Source organism: Marmota flaviventris, chromosome 12, assembly GCF_047511675.1.
Source record: "Marmota flaviventris isolate mMarFla1 chromosome 12, mMarFla1.hap1, whole genome shotgun sequence".
Taxonomy (NCBI): Eukaryota; Metazoa; Chordata; class Mammalia; order Rodentia; family Sciuridae; genus Marmota; species Marmota flaviventris.
In genome coordinates this window covers 76,605,218-76,617,484 of record NC_092509.1, presented here as the reverse complement: position 1 = coordinate 76,617,484, position 12,267 = coordinate 76,605,218, and the positions used below count along the sequence as shown (strand labels likewise).

The window sequence follows — 12,267 nt, the reverse complement described above, 5'->3', positions numbered from 1 at the left end:
CAGTTAAATTTCACATGACTTGCACAGAAGAGATATGTCCACATATCAATGACATTTACAAGAGATATGTCCACATATCAAAACCTCCAATGGTCTAAAACTGATACACAAACAACAAAAATAACAGCAATTATAACAATAAATAAAAGCAAAAAAAATTACTCAATGATGAATAAATTACACAGTGGAAACTTCACATAGTGAAAACCTTTCTCTAGGGCTGTTGCATCCCTTGGCATAAAAATGTGGCAAAATTTATCTAGTTGCTTCTCCGGAAATAAAAAACTACCCAACTAGAAGTACTAGGCAGAAAGTGGGAGTAAAGAGAAAACCTACTCTAGATGAAGATTTATTATAATGAAGATATCTCCAGAACTAAAGTACTACTTAGTGTCATGATATAAAAATAATTCATCTTGGGCTGGGGTTGTGGCTCAGTGATAGAGCGCTTGCCTTGTATGTGTGAGGCCCTGGGTTTGATCCTCAGCACCACATAAGGATAAATAAATAAAAATAAAGATAGTGTGGCCATCTACAACTAAAAAATATATTTAAAATAATAATAATAATAATTTATCTTTATTTTGATATTAAATATTTCAAAAAAAAAATTTTTCAGTGCTGGGGATTGAATCCAGGACCTTGTGCATGCTCAGCAATCTCTCTAACACTAAGCTGCTCCCCCTCAAACAATTATTTCTTTACAACATTCATTTTAATAGACTCCCACATTTTACCTATAAATCATTAATTTTAATTTTTGTAATTATTAAGCAACTAAAAAAATTAGCATATATATACTGTACATACAAAATTTCAAATAATTTTCCTCATGTAAGATAAGAAAACTCCTAAGTGATTCAAGTAATTTCATTATATGGATATTAAGAATTATTAGTGACTTTAGAAAGAAAGTTATCACTTTTAGTGTTTCATATTATTCAATTAGATATTTACTGGATGAAGCATAAAGACAATTTGTGAAAGATTTAAAAAAGCTGGTGCTGTGTAAAATTTAGATGGACACTTTATACTTACATATTAGATATCACAAAATATTTATTTTTCAATAAAAAATAAGGCAATAAAACACACCTGACGTACATTCCATAGTGATATTAACCACAAACTACTAACATAGTTACCATACCTATGTTATCCAAATCCACTGCACAGCAATTACACCAGAAATCTACAACTCCTACAAAAGAGACATTATTCTACCTTGTATTTTGATAGCAACATATTTTTCTCTTGCTGAGGATCAGCATGACTCCATATGTAAAATATAGCACTGCACAATGGATTACTTAATAATTGTCAAAGTGTGACTTCCAAAAGAGCAAATTAATTTTTTTTGTAATAAAGCAAAATGCCAAGTGTTGCCTTGCACTGTCAGGAGATCTGCCCTTGCTTTCCACCTGACTGCACAAGAAAACATCTTGTAGATGAGGCAGAGACACTGATAGGCAATGGCAGTTTTCTCAGCAGTGTTTCTGCTTTGAAGAATGTCAAAAGATTAGGGCACCTTTACGTCAGTGATTGGAAAGAAAATTCTTGTTTGACAAAATACAGTATGCCGTCCAAATTCTTGTAATTTGACTGTTTACAAGCAATGGGAAAATGTGAGACATGCAGTAAATATCAACACAAGACTAAAGGAATGATTTTACTTTACTTCTGTAAGAGGCCTGCTGTATTTTATGGTGAATACATGTTTGCTTATTTTTAGCCAACTATTAATAAAATACTTTAAATAGGGTTTCCTTTAAAAACTATAATTAAATGAAACATTTAAAAAGTCTTACCAGGTGAAGATAAGGCATAGTATTGTAGATAGCAAAATCAAAACTTGGTTAAACATTGCAGACTGCGTACGCTGAATGGCTCTATGTAGATCATTCTAAAATGATAAGGAAAAAAGCATAATATAACATTTTGATAAATAATAAATGGGCATGAGTTTAATGAGATTTATTTTTATTCATTATATTTCTACTATCTTCTGTCCTCTGTATACCTAATACATATGCTTTTAAAGAATTTATGAACATATTTTGGTTTTGCTTATATCTTTATATAACTCACTATAGAACCTATATTACAAAGTAATAGTATGTAAAGGTCACTGAAGCACTAAATTTTAGCTTCCTTGCCTTGCAGACATCTGAACAGATGTTGTACTTACTACTCCCAAAACACCCCAATGGTAATGATAACCTTGCATGGAAAATTCAAATTTCCAAAAATCAGAAAATACTATATCCAATTACAGGGGCAGTAATAACTGGGTGGAGCTGCAATAAAAGCTCATTCTTTAAAAATATATGACATGTATATGGTAGGAGTTTCATCAAAGACAAAATTATTCAATGAACAAATTATTTAAATATCATTGATATTAATATTAGGAGAAATGTGAATCAAGATACATTTTTACCTTCATAATATGCAGACAGTAAAATATAATAGAGACAGTTAAGCTTTTGGTGCAAGAAGTGACTACCATATACAATACCACTCAGTTAATTATTTACAAATTTCTGATAGGCAATTTGATTGCCTAGGTTCAAAACTCAGAATTATGTCCTTTCTATTTCATGCACTTATTTTTTTATTCACTCATTCAATTTATTCATTCATTCATAATTCCATATTTTCTCAAATTTAGTCATATGAAAATCATGAGATGGGTACCAATATTTATGTATGTTCATCTCTATTATAAAATTATGACATGAAAAATGAATATTTACTACTATTAAAATATGAAATACAAAACTTAAAAAAAACTTAAAAAGAAATGTATGCTTAAAGAAAAATAAAGGGTTAATAACACATACAGGAAGAAATGCTCAATTTAGAAATAGCAGAGATGCCAAATGCTAAATTTAGATCAAAAGAGGATTCACAATCAATAACTTTACTTACTGTCTGTCATTATTATTAGTGTTATTAGAGTTCAATCTTCATGAATACATGTTTTTAAAAATTGTTTTCAGTTTAATGCTATGATTTTTAAAAGACCATTTTTAAAAAAAAATGTAGAAATGCTTTTGGATATTATCTCAGTTAATTCAGGGGTCAGGACAGGAAGGTCAATGACTTCCTTCCAAATTTAGCAAAGGAAAAAACATGGTCCAAAAATAGAGCAAGTTACCTACTCAAGTCCAGAGTCCCTCATGGGGAACTGAGACCTGAATTATGTAGCCTAGGTTGCACCATGGTACATAGAAAGGAGTGAATTTGTGTTAAGCTGCTCAAGCACTATAAACCTCACTATGCTTATCTGGGAATGAAATGGATAATACTTTCCATATCTCAAAAGGTTGTTGAGAGTAAAATCAGACAATTAGATAATGAATGTCATAAAATAGCAGACTACCATAAGTTATTATTCTGACTCATGCTGAAGGCTTTTTACATAGCTTTTCTTTCTTTAAAAAGAAAAAAAAGAGATTTAAGGTGGCTCGGGAGCGGCCCAGAGGAGCCGGAGGCGGCCCGAGGAGCGAGGGACGGAGCCGGGAGCCATGCCGCGCTGAGGGGGGGGCAGCACAGCCACCGCCACCGCCACCGCCGCCGGGTGGGGTGGGAGGGGCGGGAGCGCCGCCGCCGCCGCCGCCTCCCGGGTGGGCGCCCTTCGCGGTGGACGCCGGCGGCCCTGGACGAGGGTTCCACCACCTTAAATGGTTTTGAGCCAATGAAGCTGTATCCCCTTAAGAAGACGGACAGCCCGTCGCGTGAACTGTAGAATTTGCAGACAGATTTATATTGGAAAGGGCCCTCGTAGAAAGTGGGTCCCCAGCCTGGTGTTTTTATCTGGTGCAGAAAGATGGGTGCTGCTGCCTGTGTTTCCTCCTTCTCTGGCATCCACCTGACACTGACAGAACAGGCACGCGGCGCAAACAAATCAATTTCTCAGCGGTACACTATTTAAAAGAAACAGAAACAACCTGTGGGGGTGCATAGTGGCGTAATGCGCGCAGACTCCTGCGAGTTCCCCTAAGTTCTTAGAGGACCGCTTTGCCTTTTGACTCAGAGTTGCAAAGTTCGATAAAGAATGGCCCTTGTGGATAAGCACAAAGTGAAGCGGCAGCGATTGGACAGGATTTGTGAAGGTATCCGCCCCCAGATCATGAACGGCCCCCTGCACCCCCGCCCCTTGGTGGCACTGCTGGACGGCAGAGACTGCACCGTGGAGATGCCCATCCTGAAGGACCTGGCCACTGTGGCCTTCTGCGATGCACAGTCCACTCAGGAGATCCACGAGAAGGTGTTAAATGAGGCCGTGGGCGCCATGATGTACCACACTATCACCCTCACCAGGGAAGACCTGGAGAAGTTCAAGGCCCTGCGGGTGATTGTGCGGATCGGCAGTGGCTATGACAACGTGGACATCAAGGCTGCCGGCGAGCTTGGGATCGCTGTGTGCAACATCCCGTCTGCAGCTGTGGAAGAGACGGCCGATTCCACCATCTGCCACATCCTCAACCTATACCGCCGCAACACGTGGCTGTACCAGGCCCTGCGGGAAGGCACGCGGGTACAGAGTGTGGAACAGATCCGCGAGGTGGCCTCAGGAGCGGCACGAATCCGTGGGGAGACACTGGGCCTCATCGGCTTCGGTCGCACGGGGCAGGCGGTTGCTGTTCGAGCCAAGGCCTTTGGATTCAGCGTCATATTTTATGACCCCTACTTGCAGGATGGGATCGAGCGGTCCCTGGGCGTGCAGAGGGTCTACACCCTACAGGACTTGCTGTATCAGAGCGACTGTGTCTCCTTGCACTGCAATCTCAATGAACATAACCACCACCTCATCAATGACTTTACTATAAAGCAGATGAGGCAAGGGGCATTCCTTGTTAATGCAGCCCGCGGTGGCCTGGTGGACGAGAAGGCCTTGGCGCAGGCCCTTAAGGAGGGCAGGATACGAGGGGCAGCCCTTGATGTGCATGAATCGGAGCCCTTTAGCTTTGCTCAGGGTCCTTTGAAAGATGCACCAAATCTCATCTGTACCCCCCACACGGCCTGGTATAGTGAACAAGCATCACTTGAGATGAGAGAGGCAGCTGCCACAGAGATCCGCCGAGCAATCACAGGTCGCATCCCAGAAAGCTTAAGAAACTGTGTCAACAAGGAATTCTTTGTCACATCAGCTCCTTGGTCAGTAATAGACCAGCAAGCAATTCATCCTGAGCTCAATGGTGCCACATACAGGTATCCGCCGGGCATAGTAGGCGTGGCTCCGGGAGGACTTCCTGCAGCCATGGAAGGGATCATCCCTGGAGGCATCCCAGTGACTCACAACCTCCCCACGGTGGCACACCCTTCCCAAGCTCCCTCTCCCAACCAGCCTACAAAACATGGGGACAATCGAGAGCACCCCAACGAGCAATAGCAGAGAATGCTGAAAGGTAATCATTCAGATAAACTTGGGACCAAGAGACAGTGAAAATGGATGAACTAAGAGAAGGAATTTGACAGTCTTTTTAACTGACCCTGGACATATGCATCGTTGGTGTTGCAGTGTTAAAAGCTACAAGAGCTAGAAAACTGAAGATGTCGTCTGCTTCCGGAAGCGCTGAAAGAATAGGACGTGATTTATTAACGACCAACTTCTGTTATTGTGTGTTAAGTTTTCCATCTGTGCATCAAATCACAAAGAATAAATAGAGCTTTTTCCTTTATCAGTTCCTTGGGCACAGCAGGTCCTGAGCACCTTGCTCTAGAATGTTGCATCAAGAGTTCCAAACATCAAAATAAAAAAATATTAAGAGGAAATCCCCATCTTATGACTCTAGTCCCTTTGGTCTACAGGGGCTTGTTACCTCTTTTTGCTAATAGGAAGACAAAATTGCTACAAAAATGGGGGAAAAACTGTTTGCCTGTGTTAGACACCTGCACGCATAGGATTGAAGACAGTACAGGCTCCTGTACAGAAGTGTCTCCCTCACAGCTGAACTGCATACCGAGCAGGCAAGTTGGTTGTAAGTTCAGTTGTACCCTCTGATGATGCAAAAAAGAAAAAAAAAAGAAAAAAGAAAAAAGTATTAAGTTTCACAAGCTGTTTGTACTCAAATATATTTTCTCAGTTTCAGATCCTCAGCTATTTTATTGAGTGGAAAGTCTTGAACTGCTAAGGGTTCAAGAATAATGTTGCATTTCCTTATGTCTCAGGAAACACTTTTTATGGTAACTTGTCAGATTGTCTATGAACAAACCCACTTTTTTAGACATTGATAAATTCTTTTCTTCACGTGATATTTTATACAAGAACACTTCAGATGTGTTATTAGATGTGACTGATTTTAACAAATCCTATTAGATTTGTATCAACTAGTTACATGTTCTATTCATAGTCTTTTGTGAATCATTGCCTTTTTGTTTAAAAAGATGGCCTATTTTGAGCCTTTGTATAGGTACATTCCTGTTTTTGTGACAAAAGAAAAACTTTAACCTGTCCCAAAAGGAAAAATGGCTATCAGAAGTATGTTTTGTTTTAGTGTGAGTTACCGTTACTGTACTTGTTTATTGTAAAAGGTGGACATTTAGCGTTCAGTGCAGTTTTCAATAAAAAGTAATTAAAATTTAAAAAAAAAAGAAAAAAAAGAAACTGTGCATTATAATTTTGGTACTAACTGATCACTAAAGTGTCACTTCTTCAAATAATATTCATCATTTTATTTAAAAACATTTTTATTAGCCCCAAACAATGCTCTTTTCATAAAATTAGCATTCTAGATGCAAAGATAGCTCCATTAAAGACACACACTTTGCAGAAACTTCTAAATGTTTTCCCACTTGCAAGATGTGAACTGGGAAAAATAGACTGTTATCTTGTACAAAATATGAATTGTTCAGCAATATTGTAAGGCCAAGTCTGAATCCAGTCTCTAAGAACAAAATTTGACCATTGCTGCAATGCTAAAAAGGAGGCATGTAACCTCTAAGGGACGTGATTTGTGAGCCAAGTATTGAGTTGGGAGTCAGTACACCTTTAGGTCAGTCAATTTGGAGAACGTTGTTTGATGTGACCTGATAAGCTCACCCACAAAACTTATACAGGGCATATCAAATTTCCAGCTGTTCACAAAAATCCATGATCCCCTCCCATAACAAGAGTGGTCAATGGAAGACAGTTGTCCAGCCAGGATGACATTCTGGCTACATTCAGAGAGGACCAGGAGGCTAATTCCTACCCATAATAGGTGTGGAAGTTTTGTGGGTCACTTCTGGGGGCTAGCATTCTTTTGGGGGGGGTCCTTAAAGAAATACCTACTGCAATCTCCCTTCTCTACTTTGTTGACTGGACCTAGAGAGCTCCAACACTCCAGGTGGGAGCACAGTGGAAGGTGCCTGGTTCCCTGAATCACTGCATGGAGAAGGGCTGTACTATCCACTAACCCCCCAATCCCGCACTGGAGAGTCCTGTGAACGAAAATAACATTCTGCTGTGTTGGCTACACTCAAATGGGGGTTTCAATTATTATACCAGTCATCTTTACCCTGAGGGATACATCCTACTTATAGAGTGATGACACATTTAGTGTACTTATTTGAATCAAACATTTAAAATGTAAAACTTGATTCTTAAAGAGAAACTATTACCTTTATCACAATTGACTCCATAGAATCCAGGTGGGCAGATGCAGAAACCAGGAGTAACACAAAGTCCACCATTCACACATTGTGGTGTGCAATGGGCTTATGGGGAGAGAGAATTCTGATTAAGGCCAAATGGGGATTTGGGGTGGAATCATTTTTATTTTTTTATTTTTTTTATTTTTTATTTTTTTGTTTATAAACATTTGGAATTTTATTAAAAAAAAAAAAACAAACAAACATCACAACCATGAACATTGTTACAGTTAGAGGCCCTCTTGGTTCTCCACATTGATACTGAGCATGCTCACAGGGGTTCCCATTGTTAAATCTTAGTTAAACAACCATTTTTAAAAGAAGGAAAAAAAAAAACTCAGCACACTACCATTTAACTTGTTTTAATGTTTCTTCACAAATGGTGAAAAATACTAAAGTACAGACAAGGAATAATCATAATGTTGTGGCCAACATTATAAATATGGAATTATAAATTTAAAACATTTTCTGGTTTAAAAAATAAATCTGGTAGTCAATGCAGCTCTGCGGGGTCTGTGTCTAGTAGGGCCGATCTCTGCGTTCCTGACGGTGCTCGCCTTTATCCATTTTTCCAGGTCCTCCACGTCCACCTCTTCTTCCTCCCATCTGCTCCATTAAAGGGCCAGGGGGACCCCCTGGACCACCTCGTCTTCCTCCGCCAAAGCCACCTCGGTCCATGCCACGGCCACCACGGAAGCCACCCCTGTCTCCACCACGGCCACCTCTGAACATTCCTCCAGGACCGCCGCGGTCCATGAGGCCACCTCTTCCTCCCCGCATGCCACCAGGGCCACCTCTTCCACGGTCACCACCCGGGGGTGGGAAGGGTGGTGGGAGAAAGCCCTCAGGCTTCGGGGCCTTACACTGGTTGCATTCTGTTCTCCAGGCGAAGTTCTGGTTTCCACAACCCGGATTGGGACATTGCCAGTCCCCAGCTCGGTGCTGGACGTTTCCTCCTCCAGAGGGATTCCCTCGGGAACCCCGCGGCCCTCTTGGGGGAAAACCTCCTCTATCTCCTCCACGGCCTCCCATGCGACCCATGGGTCCCCCAGGACCTCCTGGGCCACCTGGACCTCCACGGAGCGGTGGTGGCATCCCTCTGCCCTCATGAGGTGGCATGCCACCCCGCATGCTGTTCATGGGAGGCTTCTTTCGAGCAAGAGTGACTTTTAGTTTGCTTCCTTGAAAATCTTTTCCATCAAACCACTCCACAGCAGCCTTGGCAGTTGGCGGGTCTTCATAGGACACTGTGGCATCACCTTTGGGCTTTCCTGTTTCCTTGTCCAGGTAGATGTGGATCATGGGTTGTCCAGTTCTCTTATTCATCTTAACAACCCCACACTGCTTAAAGAAATCTGCCAGATCATCAAGAGTCACATTGTCATTTAATCCTTGCACATAAACTGCACTGTTGTCAGAGTCTTCATCAGGATCTACTGGAGGGCCTAGATCAAGATCTGGTCCTTCATCCATGGGTCCACCAGGCTTATTGAAGCCACCTCGCTCTCCAGCGCCCATTCCACCGCGTCCTCCTCCCCGCCCACCTCTGCTCATGCCTCCACGATCAAATCCCCCTCTTCCCCTGCCCCGGTTATCAGGGCCACTCATGCTCCGGTTCTCTCCTGGTCCGGAAAATCCTCCAGACTCCTGCCCATAAACACCCATGCTACTGGGGTGGTCCTGTCGGAATGAACTCTGCTGCCCGTAGCTGCTGCTCTGTTGGCTATATTGACTTGGAGCCTGGCTGTAGGATCCAGTCTGGGGGGGGGGGTAACTAGTGGGAGGCTGCTGCCCATAGCTGCTTTGTTGACCATAGCTACTCTGCTGTCCATAGCTGCTCGGTTGCCCATAGGTGTTCTGCTGAGAGTAACTGCTCTGATCATAACTAGTCGGCTGTGTAGAGGAATAGCTGGTAGGAGGATAGGATGGAGGCGCGGTAACTGGCTGCATGGGGTAGCTCCCAGGAACCTGGGGATAACTGTAGTTACTCTGTCCGTATCCTAGGCTGGGCTGGTTATAACCCCCTGTGCTAGACTGAGGTTGACTAGTCTCAGCAGGCTTGTTACCATCCTGTGGTCTTGCAGGTGCAGTGGCTGCTGGCTGTTGCCCATAGCCAGGGTAAGCAGGCTGAGTCCCATATGCAGACTGGGCTGCATAGGAGGCCTGGGTGGTGGTGACGGTAGCGGTGGTGGTGTCATAAGCACCAGTGCCGTACCCCTGGACAGGCTGGCTGTATGCCTGGGGGGCAGTTGGGGTAGTATAACCAGTGGGAGGCTGTCCATAAGAAGTTGCATATGCAGTCTGCCCATAGGTGGCAGTGGTCTGAGCCTGGGTATAGCTGACATCAGTAGGCTGTCCATAAGTTCCATAGCTTTGTTGCCCATATGCCTGGGTGGTCTGTGCATATCCTTGAGTTGGCTGGGCAGTGTAAGCACTGTAGCCCTGCTGGGCTGCAGCTTGGCTGTAGGTACTGTAATCCGTGGACGCCATTTTCTCTCCTTTGGAATCATTTTTAAATGTCAATAATACAACAACTTCAAGCTTTGTAGTTAATTCTAAAATGTGCACCCTTCCGAGATACAAGTTTGCTATATAAAAAAATGTTTTGTGGTTTTAATTAGGCTATTTTTCAACTTCTCAATTTCTTAGAAAATAATTTTGAATTTGTTTCACTTCGAATGCCTGGTTAAATTTCTTTTTCCAGAGTCAAAAAAAAAAAAAAAGAGTAAGATACCATGCAAGGAGAAGAGCAGCTGTTGCAATTCAAGTAAGATACAGAGCATACTGTCAAGGTAAAATTCAGTGTGAGAAGTACCTGGCAACTTTAAAGGCTGTTAATACTCTTCAGGCAAGTTTTAGAGGAGCAAGAGTTAGACAAGCTCTAAGAAAGATGCAGGTTGCAGCAACACTTATTCAGTCATGCTATAGAAGATACAGGCAGCAAATGTATTTTAATAAGTTAAAGAAGGCAACAAAAATAGTACAGCAAAGATACCGAGCAGTGAAGGCAAGAAACAAACAATTTCAGAGGTATAACCAATTGAGGCATTCTGCAGTACGCCTTCAGGCTACTTTTAGGGGCATGAAAACTAGGAGACTTTTTTTTTCTTTTTTTTATTAGTTGTTCAAAACATTACAAAGCTCTTGACATATCATATTTCATACATTTGATTCAAGCAGATTGTGAACTCCCATTTTTACCCCGTATACATATTGCAGATTCACATCGGTTACACATCCACTTTTTTACATACTGCCATACTAGTATCTGTTGTATTCTGCTGCCCTTCCTATCCTCTACTATCCCCCCTCCCCTCCCCTCCCCTCTCCTCCTATCTTCTCTCTCTACCCCATCTACTGCAATTCATTTCTCTCTCTTGTTTTTTTTTACCCTCATTGTTATACAAAATTACATATAAGAGGAAGTGAGGGGAAAGGGGAAAACTAGGAGACTTTTAAAAGTTATGCATTTAGCTGCCACCCTTATTCAGAGGAGATTTAGAACTGTGATGATGAGAAGAAAATTCCTTTCTCTCAGGTAAACTGTTATTTGGATTCAGATAACATATCGTGCAAAACTTTGTGCAAAGAAGCATCACTTACAATTCCTTCAGTTACAAAAGGCAGTTATTAAGATCCAGTCATCATACAGAGGGTGGGTGGTAAGGAGACAAATGCAAGAAATGCAGAGGGCTGCTGTTCTCATTCAGGCGACTTTCAGAATGCACAGAACATTTGTTTCATTGCAGACTAAGAAACGTGCCTCAATTATAATTCAACAACATTATAGAACATACAGAGCTGCAAAATTGCAAAGAGAAAATTTTATCAGACAATGGGATTCTGCAGTGGTCATTCAAGCTGCATATAAAGGAATGAAAACAAGACAGCTTTTAAGGGGAAAACACAGAGCTGCTATTAGAATACAAAGCACATGCAAAATGTATAAGCAATATTGTTTCTACCGAAAGCTTCTTATGCATGGTCTATAATACCAGTATCTTCCACTTTCTATTTAAGATATTCATTATGCAAACTTGAAATTCTCAACTGTTCAGTTTACTTCATGTGATACTTATTATCCAGTTTGTTGACATTATTTTATTGGAGTTGAGCTCCTCCTATTTCTTCTTATTTCTTTTTTCTCATGAATTCACATTCTCCAAGGCATGTCATCCACCGACCAGTAATGTGCCTCTCCTGGTGATAGAGATACATGCCTCAGGACAGTCTGTGAAGCCACAAAGTGGTGAAGACACATGCCCCCATCCCACTCAGTCTAGCAACAGTGACCCTCAGGGAGCATCCTTGTGTATTCACTAATATTTTTGAAATTCCTGGTGCCTGAGTATGCAAAATGGTGGGAGGAATTCTCAGGGAGTGGAGACTATTCTGCACATGCATTTATCTGGTGCTCTGCTCTCTCAAGATGCTGGCAATTTTATATTAGTCATCCTTCCATGCCCATTCCCCTCAGCCATGGGCTGGCAGTATCATTATTTTATGTCTTTATTATTTTAGGGCAGTTTTAGGGTAGGCAGTAATCAAGGCATTGAAACCAGAATAACCCACTGGCTCCAGGCCTTCTTTGACCCACGAGTCTGGTTTTTACTCAGTGCAACTCCCAGG

At 41.7% G+C, this 12,267-nt stretch overlaps 1 protein-coding gene and 2 pseudogenes across 1 annotated transcript; 2 read left to right on the top strand and 1 right to left on the bottom strand.

The window, feature by feature from the left end:
* Positions 1-11,630, top strand: part of LOC139707795 (abnormal spindle-like microcephaly-associated protein homolog) — a 110,695-nt pseudogene extending 99,065 nt beyond the window's left edge.
* Positions 3,966-5,788, top strand: LOC114092173 (C-terminal-binding protein 2). Its single transcript, XM_034635533.2, has one exon. The coding sequence runs from the start codon at positions 4,061-4,063 to the stop codon at positions 5,396-5,398; it is 1,338 nt and encodes a 445-aa protein (XP_034491424.2). The 5' UTR covers positions 3,966-4,060; the 3' UTR covers positions 5,399-5,788.
* LOC114092203 (RNA-binding protein EWS pseudogene) lies at positions 7,985-10,133 on the bottom strand (annotated as a pseudogene).
* Positions 11,631-12,267: the final 637 nt, after the last annotated feature.